This window comes from Microcaecilia unicolor, chromosome 10, assembly GCF_901765095.1.
Source record: "Microcaecilia unicolor chromosome 10, aMicUni1.1, whole genome shotgun sequence".
Classification (NCBI taxonomy): domain Eukaryota; kingdom Metazoa; phylum Chordata; class Amphibia; order Gymnophiona; family Siphonopidae; genus Microcaecilia; species Microcaecilia unicolor.
The window spans coordinates 53,443,354-53,463,343 of record NC_044040.1 but is presented as its reverse complement, the minus strand read 5'-3'; the positions used below and the strand labels follow the sequence as shown (position 1 = coordinate 53,463,343).

At 41.2% G+C, this 19,990-nt stretch overlaps 1 protein-coding gene across 1 annotated transcript in view; it reads right to left on the bottom strand.

Annotated features, from left to right (window-relative positions):
* The window catches only part of CTTNBP2 (cortactin binding protein 2), a 321,332-nt gene that overhangs the window by 137,739 nt on the left and 163,603 nt on the right, over positions 1 to 19,990 (bottom strand). The window contains 1 exon segment of the mRNA XM_030216832.1: positions 13,255 to 13,458. Within this exon segment, the coding sequence (XP_030072692.1) occupies positions 13,255 to 13,458 (204 nt within the window).

Genomic DNA, 19,990 nt, shown 5'->3' with positions numbered 1-19,990 from the left:
TGCACTGAAGTGTCTCTGTATGGTCAGAGATAGAAAAGGAAAATATGTATATTAAAAGAACAGGGCAGGTTCATGCAACTCAGGGAGCTGTAGTGAACACAATCCCCTGGATTCTATGTAGGTTGCTTAAAGTTGGGCATCCAAATTTGGGTGCCAATCCCAGATGCGCACATAACGAATTAGTCAAACAATTATTGGAGTTAAATGGAGTTAATTGGCATTTAATTGGCAGTAATTAGGAGTTACGTGTGCTTCTGCCCTATCACCTATTCTATAACATGCGTGCCACAATTTCATAGCACCCAACTCCAAAGGGGGAGTGGCCACGGGAGGAACACAGGCGGGTCAGGGATGTTCCCAGAAATTAAGCACAGTATTACAGAATAATTGGATTTATGTGTCCAACTCAGTTGGGTATGAGGATTTACACTAGGTTATTTTATAAAGGTTGCTTAGCGCTAAGCAACCTTTAGAAAATTAGTGCTCGGTGCAGATCTTTACAACACCTAATTTTGGGCGCTATTTACTGAATCTGGTTCTATCTGTGTATCTTTGCTGTTTCACAAGCAAATGCCACCTGATTCTATTAGATCAAGACCAGCTGTGAGCCTTCAAGAAAATGTAACATAGATATGTAACACCACTTTGAGTGACTGGAGGGTTCCAAATATTTCTAAAGTAAATTAAAAAAAAATATGAGCAGAGCTCAAATCCATCTCAAACATTACGACTACCCAATAAGGAACCAAACAAACACAAAGCCAAACCAAGCAGAATATAATAAATGATAACAACCAAAAGGCCTATCTAATCTGTCCAAGTCACTTCCTGTTGCAACATGATAGACCCCAGTCTTATCTCTGGCCTTCCCTGCATTCATTTCAACCTTGTCAGGCTCCTTTAAGAAAGGTTTGCTCACTGCAAACTATGTTGCAGAAGCATCAATTTAAAAGCAGAGTCCTCTCTACTTAGTCTCATTCTAGTGCAGATTTTTCCCCCTAGTATTTGAATGGATAACCTTTGCATCAAAATCCCAGTATCAATCAACAGCACTTCTCTTTTTCACTGGAGCTGAGCAATAAGCATTTGAAAGGAGGCATCTGGTTCTGTGCATCGGAAACACAATTGAGATATTTAGTTTTTATTACTAAATCCTAGAAGTTGTCTCACAGGAACAGTACATCTGAGGGCTGCTCACATAAATGATGCACACGCCGCAAATCGTCATATGTAAAAAACTGGTTGCATACCTACTAAGCGGCTTTCCTTTCAGTTTGAGACAGCTCGTATCACGTCTAAAAGCTATAAGAAATTTTATTTAACATCTTCCATTTGCTTTATCCTTATGAACCCAATGAAATCACGGAAAAGTGATTTAGGGCCCTGTTTACTGAGCCACACTAGAGGCGTGTTAGCATTTTTAGTACGTGCTAAATGCTAGAGACACCCAAGGTTCTTGTAATTGTTATAATCAATAAAAAGAATTGAAACCTCAAAATAACAAAAGAAATTACCCACAAAACATTTTCAATCATTTTGGTCAGATGTATGGGGAAACTGGAAGACATTTTTGTTTTTCATGGACCTTTTTCACACCAAATATATAATCGGAAATCCACTTGTATCTCATTTCTCTCCTCAAGCGCATGATAGGTCACTGTTTGACTTTTGGTTTCAGTTGCACTGAAACTGATCGTATCGAACTGAAAGGACAATTCCCAAGTGAACGTGGTGGTTTGGTGGCACTGGATTCTCCTCTACAAAAAGTACGAACAGACCGCAGCACTTCTCTTACTGGGCACACTTCTACTCTTCAAAAATGGAAATCCTTAGACCTTTTTCTTTTCGCCTGCAGACTAATGTTCAGAATTGACCTCAGCTTGGTGTGTTTTCTAATGCTGTATTATGTTTGTGTTTGTTGTATCTTTAAACTATTAAACTTTAAACTATGTCTATTAGATTGTAAGCTCTTTGAGCAGGGACTGTCTTTCTTCTATGTTTGTGCAGCGCTGTGTACGCCTTGTAGCACTATAGAAATGCTAAATAGTAGTAGTAGTAGTAGTAGTAAACTCTAATTAACAAATTTCCAAAAAAAAAAAAAAAAGAAATCAGATCACTACAGATTAAAGGTAATATTAATTAAGTGGCCCATTTACAAAGGATTTGCCGCACGCCAATTCAGTACTACCACCAGGCTACTGCAGGAGCCTGGCGGTAGTTCCCACCCCCCAGTGCGCCCCATTTCCGGCGCTACAAAAATATTTTGTATTTTTGTAGCGCCGGAGCTTACCTGGTTGCCGCTGGGTAAGTGCAGGAGCCCTTAGCATCACCCAGCCTTTTACCTACTACGTTAAAAGGGGGCCTTAACGCACATCAAAAACACGCGCCGACGCAACCACAGGCCCCCTTTTACAGCAGCTTCTTAAAAGGAGCCCTCAGTAAACAAATAGTAACAATACTAATACTACTACTGCTAATAAAATTATGGGCTCATTTTCAAAACAGAAAAAATCTAAAAAGTGGCATAAAGCAGCATTTGGACGTTTTTCTCACAAAAACCTATTTTTAGACGTTTTTCCTATGAAGTCCATCAGAAATGCGTCCAAATCTCAAGGAAGCATGATCAGGCTGGGACTTGGGCATTCCTAAGACTTAGACGTTTTTCAGCCATAATGGAACAAAGCTAAAATTAAGACGTTTTGAGCTAGACCTGTTTTTATAGGCACAAAAAGGTGCCCTAAATAAGCAGATGACCACTGGATGGAATCAAGGATGATCTCCCCTTATTCCCCCTCCTACCCCTCCAAAAATGTGATGAAAAACATTACTTGTCAGCCTCTATGACAGCCTCAGATGTTATACTCAGGTCCATTAGAACAGCATGCAGGTCCCTGGAGTAATGTAGTGGTGGGTGAAACATACTATAGACAGGTGGACCCAGGCTCCTACCTCCCCCTACCTATTACACTTGTGGAGGAAACTGTGAGTCCTCCAAAACTCACCAGAAACCCACTGTACCCACATATAGGTGCCCCCTTCACCCGCAAGGGCTATGGTAGTGGTGTACAGTTGGGGTTAGTGGGTTTTGGGGGTCTCAGCAGACAAGGTAAGGGAGCAACAGTGAGATGTGTGCCTGGGAGCATTTTATGAAGTCCACTGCAGTGCCCCCTAGGGTGCCCTATTGCTTTCCTGGGATGTCAGGGGGACCAGTCTACTAAAAATGCTGGCTCCGCCTACAACCCAATGGCTTGATTTTGTGCGTTTTGCACATGGATGTTTTTTTTGTTTTTTTTCGAAAATGGACCAAAAAACAAAATGTACAAATCACAAAACCTTGTTCAAAACAGTATTTTTGAAAAAAAAAAAAAGATGTTTTTCTTTTTTGAAAATGAACTTCTTTTCTATTCAGATTTTGGACTTTTTTGCAAAACGTCCAAACTCGGTTATAGACGTCATATCGAAAATGCCCCTCCACATGTATTAAATAGACCTAAAAACCATATCCTAGATAGCTACAATATTCAACAGAACAGGCTCTTTCCTGTCTCGTAAGCTGAACTACTCTTCCATTTCAATGTACTTTTTTAGATACCACAGCTCAGAGTCATTTTTATTCCATTTTTGCCAGTGTTATTATCTATACTGGCAGTTGCGGCAACCGTGTTATTAGAACAGACAAAAACAGATGATCCAAAGCTAAGAATATTCTCAGAGACTCAAATATAAATGTCATCCTGGCATATTTCTGAGCCTAGAGAAATTATTTCTACTTTTTTTATCGTATTTTGAAGGCTTTTGAGCTTCAGGATAATCTTACTTTGCTTAGCAGTAGCTTTTAATTTTCAGTAATTTTTTTAACAGTTCTTTCAGTTAACCCTCTCGCCTCCTTTGGGACTTGCATATCTGGGGTTAGCACACAGATTGTATTGTATTGCATTGTATTGTACAATTTATATATTTCACCCTTAACCCTCAGGATTCAAGGCGGATTATACTGTAAATAAAAGAAAACTTCACATTCAAAGGAATTTACAACAATCTTCCTTATTAAAAAGCCAAATAAAAAAATGTGCAATCACTAAATTAAAAATAAATAAGTTTTGAGTGCCTTTTGAAAAAGAAGAAAAGATGGAATCTGATGAATCTGGTAAGGAATATTATTCTGGATTTTGGCACTTTGATATACAAAAGATCTCTCCCAAATAGACTTTGATTTATCTTTTTTCATTGACGGAAAATCTAAGGGCCCTGTTTACTAAGACGTGTTTAAAAAAATTAAAAATAATTTTAAAATGACTAAACGGAACAAAATTAAGAAAGAAAAGAAGAATATGAAGAAAAAATTTACTGAAAAGGGACGGCACCAAAAAGCAAAAGTTTGACACACCGAGGAGAGACTAGAAAACTAACATCTCTGCTCATTGGAAAATGATAAGACTGCTGATCCCGCGCTTGAGCGTCTGGTGGGAAGGCACCCGCACATGCATGGTGGAGACACTGCCTCAAAGTTTTAAAGTGACAGCGCTCTATGGCAGTGTCCGCACTGGGCTCCATGGATGACTTTACCAACATGTGAGAATACTGGACTAGATTCTATATATAACACTTCAAAAATCCACATGGAAAAAAATACACCTAAGCGTACTTTATAGAATAAGCCTAAATTTACATGCAGATTATAGAATATGCCGAGTGCCCATCTGCACAACTAAATTTAGTCACAGGCAGTTATGTCAAGTAAAACCTAGTGTAAATGCCCACACCTAATTAGGCACGGACCAGGTGTATTCTATAACAATGCACATAGATTTGTGAAATGCTCATGACCTGCCCATTTGACGCCCCCTTAAAACTTAGATTGTGAGCCCTCTAGGGACAAAGAAAGCACCTGCATATAATGTGTACAGCGCTGTGTATGTCTAGTAGCGCTATAGAAATGAGTAGTAGTATATGACTTAGGATTTACATCCATCACATTATAGAATGCGATTAGATAGTTCTGCATGTAAATTCTAATTAATGTTAATTAGTGTCAATAATTGCTTGTTAATTGGCAATTATCAGCTGTGATTGGCTTTGTCAATTAATTAAGTTGCATGCACAAATCCAGAATATGACCGGATTTGCATGTGCAACTTAAGTTGAGCTATATAGATTCCAGGCAATTATGATTGCTTATCCTCGGATAATTTAGTTTTCTATTTATTTAATCCAGTGGCGTAGTCATGGGGGGACCTGGGCCCCCCCGCCAGGAGAAGCCTTCCTCCAGTGATGTTTGCCACTGAGCTGCCTACCCTACTTCCTCCCCCCACCCCGTGCATGCTTGGTTTTAATGAAATTGAGCATGCATGAAGCTTCCCTCTTGCTCAATTTCATTAAAACTGAGCATGCATGTGGGGGGAGGGAGCAGGGCAGGCAGCACAGGGGAGAACATCACTGGAGGAAGGTTTCTCCTGGTGAGGCTTAAGTTGGGGACCCCCACCATTCCTGGTATGTGGAGTTGTGGTGGGAGCAGACAACAGTGGGGAGGCAGGGCAAAATGTGCCCCCTTCCCTCCCACTTTAGGTTCAGGTCCGCCCCCCCACGCACACACAATTGAGGTCTGGCTACATGCCTGTTTTAATCTAAGAAGTTGTTGTCCAGTTATCCACTATGATAATATAACACTTCACCAAAAGAAGAAAATCTTCAAAAGTACTTTGTTCTGGGCAGAGGATGAATATATTATCTGCATAGGATAATGCAAAAATATTTTGTTCAGCCAAGTACCTACCCAAAGAACTCAACAACGGAGAACCCTGTGGAACCTCACAACTCGGTGGCCAAAAAGTAGATTCTTCCCCATTTTTATCTGACATTGAATATTTTATTTTTCAAAAATTCTGAAAACCAATTAAAGACCCTGCCTGTAATTCCCATCTCACTTAGGGTCCTTTTGCCAAGCTGTGGGGAAAAGGGCCCTGCGTCAGCAGCAGAGGTCGTTTATCCTGCACGCCAAGGCCCTTTTTACCGCAGGGTGTAAAAAAAGAGAACTCTTACCGCAAGGCCATGCGGCAGGGAGCCCTTACTGCCACCCATTGAGGTGACAATAAGGGCTCCCATGCTAACCTGGCAGTAAGCGGGCAGCGTGTGGCAATGCCCGATTACTGCTGGGTTATCGTTGCGCAAGCCATTTCCGGGGTTTTTTTTTTTTGCCCTGAAATGGCGAACGCTAGGGGCAGGACTACCACCGGCTGCAGCACTGGGCCAGCAGTATTATTATTAACATTTGTATAGTGCTACCAGACGCACGCAGCACTGAACACCTGACATAGACAGTCCCTGCTCAATAGAGCAGTAGTCCCAGAACAGCGAGTGGTAAACCCGTGTTGGGCTTATCACCATTCTGTAAAAGTGCCCCTTAATCTAGTCAACAATACCATTCATTATTGTCTGGTTTTAGGATTGTAACATTTTATAGTATGTCCTGCAGTACCAAGAAAGCTCAAGGTCATGATTCTACACGCCAGCTTCTGCTTCTCCAATACACTCCAAAGGGAATACACATTTCTACCTCCTTCACTAATCAAATTTCAAGGAACAGTAAAAATTCATCTTTCCTCAAAAGCTCATCAACCAATATATAAGATAGCTTCGTTTCCCCATACTAGTGTTTTATATGTTTATATATCTTTTTGAATTTTATCCATTTATATAAGTGAACGTTTGGCATATTAATGTTAATATGCCTAACCAACAAAATAAAAACTAGTTCACAGATAAAAATATGCTACTGCTTTCATATTTAATAGCTACAATGATCTGGAGACATTGCTTATAGAAACAGAGAAAATGAAGGCAGATGAAGACCATATGGCCTATCCAGTTTATGTTTATCTTTATGTTTATTCCAGAACTTAATATACCGCCTTTACTTAAAACAAAGTCAAAGCAGTTTACATAAAACAATATTTAAAAGAGTCAAGGAAAATCTGAAAAAGCTCCTCCATTAAAACAGGAAAGAAACCCATTCACACAGACCATACAGCAAGAAACTTATCACTCCAAGGGCAAATTGAGAGCAAGATTAAGAACTTAGAGAAACTTCTGATCTAATGTATAGTGGGAGGTTGTTCCAAAGGTTATAAATCTGAGCCTTTACAAACTAAGGGTTATAAACTAAAAACATGTACCATGTAGGCTGCAGTGACCAGTTGCAGCATTATAGCCTGAGCTCCCAGCTCAACCACGCTCACCAAAAAGTTTCCTATTTCAAGGTCCTCCATTCAATGCGCATCATGAGCAGGCTGGGAACGGCCAACTGAATAAATGCACCCCCACTCCTGGAGACAATTCCCTGGGCCACTCGTGCCTGGGTTTCAATGTCTTGCCCATCCATACCATCTACTATTTTATCATCCTCACTTTAATATTCCCTTATCTCTTGTTTGTCCTGTTTGTCTGTCCTAATTAGATTGTAAGCTCTGTCGAGCAGGGACTGTCTTTTCATGTTCAAGTGTACAGCGCTGCATACGTCTAGTAGCGCTATAGAAATGATAAGTAGTAGTAGTACTATCCCTTCCTCTCCCCTAGAGATCCTATGTACTTGTCCCAAGCTCTCTTTAATTCATTTACAGTTATTGACTCCACCACCTCCACTGGGAGGCTGTTTTATGAATTCACCACCATTTCCATGAAGAAGTATTTCTTGAGATTAATCCTGAGTATATCTCCTTTCACATTCCAGAGGTTCTTTCAATTGAAAGAGACTCACCTCCTGTGAAATTATGCTGCATAGGTATTTAAAACGTCTCCCCACTCTCGCCTTTCTTCCGAAGTATTCATATTGAGATCTTAAGTCTGTCCTCTTATGCTTTATGACAAAGGCCATTGATCATTTTAGTAGCTGCTCATTGGACCAACTCCATCATGCTTATATCTTTTAGAAGGTGTGGTCTCCAAAACTGTACACTGTTCTCTAAATGAGACTTCTACAGAGGTATCATCATCTCCTTTTTCCTACTGGCCATTCCTCTCTCTATGTACCCAAGCATCCTTCTAGTTTTTGCCATCATCTTTTCTACCTGTTTGGCCATCTTAAGATTATCATTTAACAATCACACCCAAGTCCCATTCCTCTTTAGGGCACAGAAGCATCTCATCCCCTGAACTGTACCGTTCCCTTGGATTACTATAGCCCAAGTACATGATTATTTGATGGGCTTCAGGCTCTAGCCTGGGTCTAGAATTAGAGAATGAAAATGTGCCCCTCTGTGGCAAAAAGAGTAAAGAAAATACACACAGTGGAAAAAATAAATCCTAGTTTACAATTTTAAAAGTATGAGTGAAATCTACCTTACTGATTAAAATGGAAAAATATTCAGTCCCGATAGTTAGCTGCAGTGGGTAGTATTTGTTTAAATGCTGGCTATTGTGGTAAAGTATGAACTGGCAATGAATATCCAGGTAAAATGGGTAGAGCCAGAAATTGTATTATAACAACTAAAGAGGAAGGGAAAGAATAAATGAACTATCTACCAACAAAACTCTCCCAAAGTCAAGAGGTGGGATAATGTGGGATACAAATGCAATAAATAAATAAATAAAATAAATAAATAAAATTAAAAAGCAAGCTAGACAAGGCCTATTAATTTACTCACATTCATTATGCTCAATACCACAATGCAGAGACAGGGCTAAAGTGAAAATTAAACAATAAAATGGAGAAGTTACACATAAAAGGGTGATATTCAGCTTTTTTCCCATCCTAAGCATCCAGATAGCTATCCAGATACTGGTGCCAAACCTTGACAGTCTCTGTGTAACTTCCAGCTCTGCCCTGTACTAACCTAGCACTATGGGGGTAATTCTCAAAAGGTCACCTGAAGTGATGTTGCATACTAAGGGCCCTGTTTACTAAGGTGCGCTAGCGTCTTTAGCGCGTGTACAAAATTATAGTGTGCTGTGTAGGCGTCCATAGGAATATTGTGAGCACCTACACAGTTAACGTGCACTAAAAGCACTAACGCGCTTCTAGCATGGCTTAGTAAATGGGACCCTAAGGTCCTTATTCTATAAAATTTATGCTTCTAAATTTATGCTCCTAATTTAGGGCCTACTCTTATAGATTTAGCATACATTTAGGAGCATAAATTATGCTCATAAATTTAGGAGTGTGTATTTATGAGCATAACCTTTATAGGATGAAGCCCTAAGGGGTCCTTTTACTAGGCCGTGGAAAAAAATGGCCTGCAGCAGTACGAGCACACACCGGGCCAGTTTTTACTGCGTCCTGGAAAAGGGGCTTTTTTTTTTAAGGGGCAGGAAAATGGATGTGTGGCAAAATAAAAACCAGCGCGCATTCATTTTCGGCTTGAGACCTTACCACCACCCATTGATTTAGTGGTAAGGTCTCAAGCACTATCCGGGTGGTAGGCATACAGCGTGTGCCCACAGCCATTTACTGCTGAGTAAGCGGCACACGGTAGAAAATAGAAAATATTTTCTCATGTATGATTTCGGCGCGTGCCAAATTCAGAATTACCACCCGGGGCACGCGGTAGCCAGGTAGTAATGATAATTTGACGCACGATGGATGCAAATAGGCCCTTACACACGTTTGTAAATGGGCCCCTTAGTGCGAATTTTGTAACTGCAGTTAGGTTTATTGCTGCCATTATAGAATATTAGTGCAAGTCCACAGTTACACGCTTAACTGTAAGTATGAGCACCTATGCTCCTGATCCGCCCATGACTCTCTTACTCCCCTCGAAGGTCCACACCTCCTTGCAGTTGTGCAGTATGGATTTTGCATGCACCTTTTTTAGAATCTCCACGTAACTGCTATTTAGTGCCAATCTGTACTAATTAACAGCAAATATAGGCAATTATTGCTCATCAACATCAAATAACAACTCATTATTAAGTTAACTTATGTATATAACTGCTGCTACTCTATAACTTGGAAGCTCAACTTTGTATGTGGGTATCCAGATTGCATCAGAGTAGTATCATTATCTGGTTAATACAACTGAAAATCCAGGTATGGCCACCAGAGGCGTAGCCAGACTTCAGTGGGAGGGGGGTCCAGAGCCCGAGATGAGGGGGCACATTTTAGCCCCCCCCCCCCCCCCCCCCCGCCGACGACCCTCTCGACCCCCCTTCCGCCGCCAACCCGCCGTCGCCTACCTTTGCTGGCGGGGGACCCCAACCCCCGCCAGCCAAGGTCCTCTCTTTCTCGCAAAAGGCTTCCTTCTGTTTCTGACGTCCTGCTCGGGCGGGTCGGCGATGGGGGGGGGTCCAGGGCCAAATTTACAGGGGCCCAGGCCCCCCAGGCCCCACGTAGCTACACCACTGATGGCTACAGTTAATAGCTGTGCTGCTCAGATAAGTACTGCTGAATATCAGGCTGACTGTTTTCCAGAAGATTATTCTTACCAAGAAGGCAAATTTGAGAATATTACTTGTTCTGTCTCCATTTGAAATGTGAGCAGAATATATTGTCTGTATATATATTAAGCACTGTTGTGGACTGGACTACAAGTTTCTATAGTTTTGTAATTCTCAGGTAATGTCACACTTGTGAGTTCTTGTACCAAGTAGAGCGCTGCTGAGCCCAGTACTCGGACCAGGTTCTGCTTGGCGATTGGACAACCCTGGATTTCACCTGCATTGACCGCTGTTCCCCAGAGGTTGGGCCCCTAGGTGCAGATGGCCTACAGGACTTACGGGACGGAGCTGGAAGCGGGGTGATGAATGTATCGGCCAGGCAGGCAGCAGGTCAAGAGAGTAATCCAGGTTCAAGTGGCAGTCAGTAGGCAAGCGGCAGGCAAGAGAGTAGTCCACGTACAGGCAAGTCAGTAGGCAGGCGGCAGGCAAGAGAGTAATCCAGGTACAGGTGAAAGTCAGTAGGCAGGCGACAGGCAAGAGAGTAATCCAGGTACAGGCAAAAGTCAGTAGGCAGGCAAGAGAGTAATCCAGGTACAGGCGAAAGTCAGTAGGCAGGCAGCAGGCAGAAGGGTAATCCAGGTACAGGCAAAGTCAGCAATGAGGGACCGTAGATAAGAAGCAGACTACAGAGTTAGAAACACCTACCAAAGTAGAAGCCGAAGCATGGAGTCCAGGGAGAGCTCAGCTGATAAAGGGCTGGCGTCTGACATCAGCAGGGAGAAGGGGCACAGCCATAGGACAAGAGCAGGGGAAGGAGGAACCAGAAAACCAATAGGAGAGAAGCAAGGGAAGCCAGGCAGAGGAAGAGCAGACCCAGGTGGGTGGAAGCAAAGCAATCAAGGAGCCTGGAAGCCAGGCAGAGAGAGAGCATAAACAGGTGCATGGAAGCAAAACAATTAAGGAGCCTGCAACCACCGCTCTCTGAACAAACCCAGAGAGGACTACACACACATGGCTCAGGCAGTGCCAGTCAAGTGTGCGTGTCGACGGGACCCTGCGCAGCCCGAGGACACCACTTGCGTTGAGGTAGGGGACATGACAGGTAATTGACTCTTTCTGAGCACATGTGCTCAGTTCCCAGTGCTTTGTGGGCTTTCCCTATTGACTTGCCCTGTCTCCAAGCAAGCTGAATAAGGAACCTGCCCCTCTCTCATCGTGTCTGAGAAAAAGCAACATCTTGATTTAAGCAGAAGTTGCTTATGCTGTCATCTGACAGCCCAGCTTTCCGAGTTCCTTGTGATTTCATCAAAATATATATAACCAGCCAGCTGTTTAGCTGAATCCCCAGCCTCTCTTACCTGGGAGGGCTGGTTAAGAACAGACTCTTAGTTTACAGAAGATGGCAACTGTTATTCTAGTAAATCTCAATGGTAAGTCTTGTTTTTTCTTTGTCCTTTGATTGATTAACTGCATTAAAGAATAATTGGACCAAGAGCTTGATTCTACCCTGCTGATGTCAAGCATTGTGAATGAACCACTCTGTAAGGACAGAACACTACTGGCTAAATGATTCTCGCCTGTTCACATTACTGACATTTTCATCTTTCCACAGAAACAACAAAAGCACAAACATTATACATCTCCTAAGAAACTTTGAGTTTCAGAAGCAATGCAAAGTTCTTTAGCTTCAGATGAAAGCCTGCTGTGTGTAACCTGCTAGCAATATGCTTTGCATGTATAATATGCATAATTCATGAGGGAAAATATTCTAATGTTTAATCTGATGAGACTAAGTTATGACACCTTTATGAAAACTCTTACAAATCATCTGGAGAAATGATTTCAACAAATCTCTCCTGGTTTAAAAGCAGAATCAATACTCTTTTAATCTCATTATGTTGCAAAGTAGTCATCCAATGGTGATAAACCCCTGAATTCTATAAAAAGCACTAAAAATTGTGTGCACAAATTTGGGCACCCAATTTGCATGTGCAATTTAATTCAATAACAAGCCAATTAGCGCTAATTGAGATCTTAACAAGAAAGTATTGGTGCTAATTGGAATTAATTAAAATTCGCATGCTTATATTTTCCGTGTGGATCCAAAAATGGGGAATGGCTATGGGTGATCAGGGGCATTCCTTTAATTTACGGGAATCCATGCCTAATTTTGGCATGGGGATTTACACCCAGGTTTCATTGGTGTAAATGGTCATGCCTAAATGTAGTTGCTATTCCTTGCACTAACCATTATTCTATAAATGGGGTCTAACTTTAAGCTAGAATCCACTAAAAAATAAAGGGGGTGTGGAATCACAAAACAATCAAAAAATTTCCAGAAAAATCCACTAATTGAAAAATGACTATGTTTAAAGGAAAATGGCCTCAAAGAGCTCCAAGACCAGAAACAATCTTCATGGAGCTTAAACAGACCTAACAGTCTTCTCATCATCATTGGTCAAAAAACCTTATAGTGCCACAGATCTAGGTCTTCTTCTAGTATCTATGGTCAAAAGTTATTCTAAGTGATGTTGTGGACATAGATCACTGCTAAATCACTATGCAATATCCACTATACACAATCACACTTATCTTTTTCAAGTGGTGCTCAATGGATTGCTGCTCTAAGCTGTATGGTCCTTCACTTCCCGCTCCGAGCCGATGATGGCCAGCGTTTCGCTGCTTCTTCAGGGTCTCGGGCCAAAAATGGGACACACACACAGCTCTCCAGTGCAGCATTCAATACTAACTTTAAGCACCATTTATAGAATAGCACTTAGCCCTATTTTTTTTTTTTGGTGCTGATTTTTTAGGTGCCATTTAATTCAGTCCGTAGTGTCTGTCTACCTCTAATTTCAGTTGAAATATGGCAAAAAAAAAAATTACCTGTATGTCCATTCTCAGCAGCAGAATACAAGGCAGAGTAGCCATCTTCACAGGAGAAATTAATGTCTATTCCTTCTTCATTAAGCAGCATTGACAATAAAGTGACATTTCCCTGGGCAGCAGCTTGGTGAAGAAGGGTGGGCCTGCCATCCAGGGGGACAGGACCACCACTCATTAGCATAGGGGTTAGGGAGGGAGACCAGCCTGTGAGTTAAAGCGATAGAGGGGAGACATCGTGACAATGTTAAGACCAGGGTGACATTTTAAACTGGCAGCACAATCATGACTGTAAATTCACAACAAATTTAGGTATGCCAAAACTGTTGATATCCAGCTCATTTGATACCTGTTGGAAAAGGTTTTCATTGTTGCAAAGAGACTGTGAGCATTTCTACCCCTAAAGGGCAATTCTATAACTGGGAGCCCACATTTACACTCTCTTCTGCTGAAACAGTTTCCGTTGAACTCAGATGTGCCAACAGAAGAGAGGGAATCAGAAGAACAGTGAACAAGGCACCGCAAAAAAATAACACAATAGAGGAACAGATGTATTAAAAGACCCGACACAGGCCATGTTTTGTCAAATGCCTGCATTATGGGTCAGTTTGATAGGTGTTCCAAGACATGTAAATTGTTGTGTAAATTAGTCCCACAGGTAAACAAATACCAAATCAGCAAAACAAGGGAAAATGCTTAGTATCGGAGGCTTGCTCCACTCATTTGCAGTTCCAAAGACTTGGTTTGATGTTCGTTTATATGTGGGACTGATTGTACACAATATGTGTTGGAACACCTACCTGACCCCTAATGCCGGCATTTGCCTAAATATGGCCCCTGTCAGGTCTTTCAATTTGTTCCTCCACACCAATTCATGAGGCCCACTGTGCTGTTTTCTTGCTGAGATTATATCTATCTATATCTATCTATATATATCTATATATATATATAATGTTAGCACTTATACGCATAAGTGTACACTTACATGTGAAAGTGTCACAGGAGACCTAGGCGCTATTCTGTAACTGCACTGTATGTAAATGCAAGGGGGGTGACCACGTGGGCGGGGCTCCCACTTCCGCATGTAACTTAAAGAATTCTATTTATTTATTTTAAACACTTCTAACCCGCTTATACCCTAAGCGGTTTCCATAAAAAGTTACATATTAAAACAACATACATTACAGAACATGTTCATCTCCATCAACATACATAACATCAAGGTGCTGCCATTGTAAAGTGGGGGGGGGGGATAGGATTTGATATACCGCCTTTCTGTGGTTACAATCAAAGCGGTTTACATATTATATACAGGTAGTTATTTTCTACCTGGGGCAATGGAGGGTTAAGTGACTTGCCCAGAGTCACAAGGAGCTGAAGTGGGAATCGAACCTGGTTACCCAGGTTCTCAGGCTTCTGCACTAACAATTAGGCTATTCCATCAGTACATTGCCCCTCACAAATAAGGCCTGAACAAAAAGTTATGTTTTTAACATCTTCTTAAATTGCTGAATATCAGCACTCATACGCAGCTGGCCGGGTAACGCATTCCACATAAGCGTTCCTGCAATTTAAAATGCTGATACCCTTGTAACAGAATAATGCACTGAGGACACTAATCCTAAAGCTAAATGTTTGGTAAAGTCAGATCTCAGCCTCCTCCCAGAAGATGTTACAAGCATCCCTGCTAGTGTAACCAGTATTCTATAATAAAATCCGGATGCCTTGATGTTCTTCTAGAAAAGGATCTCAACCCATATCATCAGGGCATCTAAATAGAGGTGCCCATCAATAGAATTGCCACCCCAGTGTACTTTGGCCAGGAACAGTGGAAACATATGTAATAGGTACTTTTTTTTTACAAGATAAATTTGGTTTAAAATATATAGTTGGATATATCTAAATGTTCATACTGTTGGCAAACTGAAAATCTGACTAAAACATACTATATAATTTAGTAATACAACCAGTGTGAGTTCCGGAGGAAAATCTCGTAGAGAAAATTAATCTAAACCTTTCACTGGAATGTGTGATAGCACAAGGATTAAGACGATCCACCTTGCTTCTCTCTCTCTGGACACTGGTTTCATCCCATGACATGGGCCAAAGTGAGGCAACATGGTGGTCATATAATTATTTTGAGTTTATCTGACAAAGAAAGCAAATTATGCTATGACAAAGTTTAGAGTGTTTAGATCGAGCGGAACATGAATGTTTAAAATAAACAAATAGATTAGCAAACTCCTCACGTTATATTAGTTAATAGGCTCATGAAGAATTAATTAGCAGCAGCTTTAGAGGACAGTTTGTTAAATCTAGGAAATTTGCTGCATATGGTGCGGAACACTTTGCGAACTCTGCCGTGTGCCGATGACTAGAAAAGAAAACATAAGAAATAGATTCAAGTTTCTCTGTTAGGTTACTTTGGGAAGAAGTATTGCACATTTTTCTCATGTTGGGTTGATCATCACTCCATGGGGTCCTTTTACTAAAGCGTGCTAAGTTTTTGCACTTAATGATCTACACTCTATATATGGTGCCTGAAAATTCTGTGTGTAAAAAATGCCTATATTTTATAGGATAGGATTAAATTTATGCGTGGTATATACAATATGCTGAGCGCCTCTACACATGACCGAATTTAGTTGTGGCATAAATCCGGACGTCTAAATTAGGCGCAGAGCAGGTGTATTCTAAAACAAAGAGCATAGACTTTAGAAACGCCCATGCCCCCATTCAACTATGCAACTTGGAATTTATGTGCACCATGTTACAGAATACACTCAGCGAGTTGTGCGCACAAATCTTAAAGACAATTAGTGCTCATAATTACTTATTAACATCCAATTAACAGTGCTGATTAGCTAGTTAACCAATTAATTTATGTGTACTGTTATAGAATACGCTTTGATTTCCTTGTGGAAATAAAGGCGCAATATATAGAATCCTGGGGAATGTGTCTTAACAGCAAAAATGAACATTTGTTAAGTGCAAAGGCTGCATGCTAATTGCTGGGGTTGTGTCCAGCCTGTTCTTTGCAATTACCATGCTGTAATGTGGTACCATTCATTACCACATGTTAACACTGCTTGCAATTAGCGTGAACACTTAGCAACTCCTCTTGAGAAACCAAGGGGTTCTTTTACTAAGATGTGCTGAAAAATGGCCTGTGCTGGTGTAAGCGCATGTGTTGGACATGCGCAGATCCATTTTTCAGCACACCTGTAGAAAAATGCCTTTTTTAAATTTTGGCCGAAAATGGACGTGTGGCAAAATGAAAATTGGTGCACATCCGATTTGGGTCTGAGGCCTTACCGTCACCCATTGACTTAGCGGTATGGTCTCACACGTTAACCAGGCGGTAATGGTCGATGCACGTAGAATGCCTTTTACTACCCAGTTAGCGCCATGAGCCAGAAAATAAAAATTATTTTCCAGCACGTGTAGAGGACGTGAGTAAAAAAAAAATGAAACTACCACCCGGGCCATGCGGTAGCCGAGCAGTAATTCCAAATTGATGCATGTTGGGCATGCGTAGGCACCTATTTGGCTTAGTAAAAGGGCCCCTCAAGTGAACCTGTACTAACAGCACATTTGACAATGCAAGATATGTACCTTGTGCCAACTGCAATCTGCTATCTATGCTACCCTGTAACACAAAATGCACTTATCGTGTAAATCAGCACTTGCTGCTAAACCACCGTGTTAAGAGTTGGTGTGCTTGTACAAAATCCAATTACACCTATAGCAGAGATTTTTTGCAAATGAGGGAAAAGTCTCAACTGCTACGGCTATCTTTACACATTAGTGTTCATTGTATAGCACGTAGAAAAAGTCATCACTGACTCAAAAACCCTCGATTATTTGTTTTTTCTTTTTTTGTTTCAATTTTTAAGTACAATGTCCTTTATATTAGATCATGTGAGTGTCTTTATAAGACTTAAAAAAAAAAACAGTTCGACATATCAAAAAGCATTGAACCCCTTCACTTATCTTGCCACATTATCTTCTCAATACTATGCCGATTCCTTCTTAGTGATGCGCTGGATCCAATTCCTACTTGGTAATGCGCTGGTTCCAATATCTTCATCAGGGAACCTACTCGCACCTAGATTTCAGCGCCATGAACACTTTATCATCAATGTAGATCTTCTTTCCTCCATTAGCAAACCTACAAACATCTATGTGAAGGGTATGATGAGGAGAGATATGGTGACCTATAGATCAGTTGGGTGGCAAGGGGTTCATGGGTGGGAGGAATGTATATGGTGAGTGTATGTGTATATGTCTGCAAGTAGTGGAGGTGGTCTGTGTGGGACACCTTTAAATGGCTCTAAAATATATATGAGAGCAACCGACTAATTTATCCGAGAACCCACAAATGCCCTGACCCTACATGTAGCTGGGACTTATTATAGGTCTACAGTGGAGCATTTTTGGCTCTCCTAGAAGCTTTTTAAGCTATGGCCACCATATTTCTCTTGTTAATTTTTAATGAGTGAAAGTGATTGGCATTACTATATTTGGGGGGTATTATACATTTTTTAAAATTAAATTGCAAAACGTTTGATTCTTATATTGTTTAACACTGTTCCCTCCAAACTGAGTGAGAGTCTTCCACCTACATGCTTGCCAATGGGGAGTGCTGTTTCACTATCACATTTTCAATGGTGAGGGACAAGCAAGCTCTGCAGGACTCCAGGGAACCTGCCTGTCCCTAGTGATTGAAAACAGAATATTAAAGCACTGCCCTCTACTGGCAGCAAGAGGTGAATGGAGGAATCCCGCTCAGCTTAGAGGGAACAGTGTTGCTTAACAAGGTGCTACAGTGAACTGCACTGCATGTTTTGAGAGACCCATTCCATTTGACACGCAGTATGATTTCTGCATTGTTTTGAAGTTTGTTCAGCTAGAATTCAACAAGAATGACTTAAAATTTTGAAATATCTTTGGGCCCCTTTAACTAAGCCATGTAGGTGCCTACGCGCGCCAAAATGGAGTTACCACCCAACTACCACATGGCTCTTGCGGTAATTTCATTTTTGGCGCATGTCCGATACGCGGGACTGAAAAATAGTTTTTATTTTCTGGCGCATGTATCGGACACGCGCCAAGTGGCATCTGACACTCATAGGTCATTACCACCCAAATTCTTTACCGCTAGGTCTATGGCTGGCGGTAAGGTCTGAGACCCAAAATGGATGTGCGCCAATTTTGATTTTGCTGCACGTCCATTTTCGGGGGGGGGGGGGGGGGGAAAGAGGACTTTTTACAGGTGTGCTGAAAAATGATTCTGCGTGCGCCCAAAACCCGTGCCTACACTATTGCAAGTCATTTTTCAGTGCACCTTTGTAAAAGGACCCCTTGGTGAGCCAAGTTCATTCCTTGAACAAAACCTAGGTGCTGATAACTATAAATTTACCAGAGAAGACTGGCCAGCAGAAAAGTTTTATCGCAGCACTTTTCAAAGGCTTACCCCCTAAAAGTATACAATCATGTTTCCATGTTGTAATCTCCGTTCCTCAAAGACCTCGCTTCCTATGAATATAAAGACCAGGGGACCAAGCATTCTTCAAGTAGAATGAACAGTTTACCTGTCTCAAATAATCTACATTTAACAAAAGGCAGAAGATATAAAATATTTATTAAATACAGAACTGGGTACCAGAGTTCTATAAAAGCCTGATCAGATGGTATCAACTCTCATTTTTTGGTGCTCCAGGAAAACCTGCAGCGCGATTTTCAACCATGGTAATGAGAAAATGATATGCAAATGGACAAACAGACTTGGCAGATTCTGCTGAGACAGTTCCTGTTGAGCTGAAGCTGAGCATCTGTTGCCTCAATTTGCATATTTTTGCAGCCACACCTTGGTTGTAAAGAAATATCATTCACTGCAGTGCAGTAACCCACACAGTGCAAAGATCTAAAAGAAATGCAGGGTATAGTTATATAAGGAACCTAAAATAAGGATATATAGAGTTAGGACAACATTTCAGAGATGTCGAAATTTTATACATGAACTCTTTGAAATGAGCAGCTTCCCCACATGGGATTTTCCATTCAATGCTTTCTGAATGAGCAAATGCATAGTGTAAAGAGAAATAACATAAGGATATTTTCCAAAATATAATCCACAAAAATTATAATCACACCTGTATGATTAAACCTGTGTTTCCCAAGTCTGGTCCTGGAGTACCCCTTGCCAGCCAGGTTTTCACGATATCCACAATGAATATGCATAAAATAGATTTCCATATAATGGAGGCAGTGCATGCAAATCAAGTTCATGCATATTCATTGTGGGTATCCTGAAAACCTGACTGGCAAGGGGTACTCCAGGACTGGACTTGGGAAACACAGGTTTAAACCACATGAAACAAGGTTTTAATTATATTCACAAAACAGAAGGCAATTCTATAACTAGGTGCCTGCAACTAGGTGCCAAGAGGGTGCCTGAGGAGTATTCCATAAAGAAATGGAGGCATCTACTTCTCTTTATAAAATAGCAAAACTATGTGCCTATAGGGCTAGATTCTACATATGGGTCCTTATTCTATAAAAGGTTATGCTCCTAAATTTATACTCCTAATTTATGAGGGATCCTCAGGAGCTTAGCCTTGAATGGGTGGCAGAGACGGTTGGGAGGCAGGGCTAGTGCTGGCCAGACTTATACGGTCTGTGCCAGGGCTGGTGGTTGGGAGGCGGGGCTGGTGGTTGGGAGGCGGGGATAGTACTA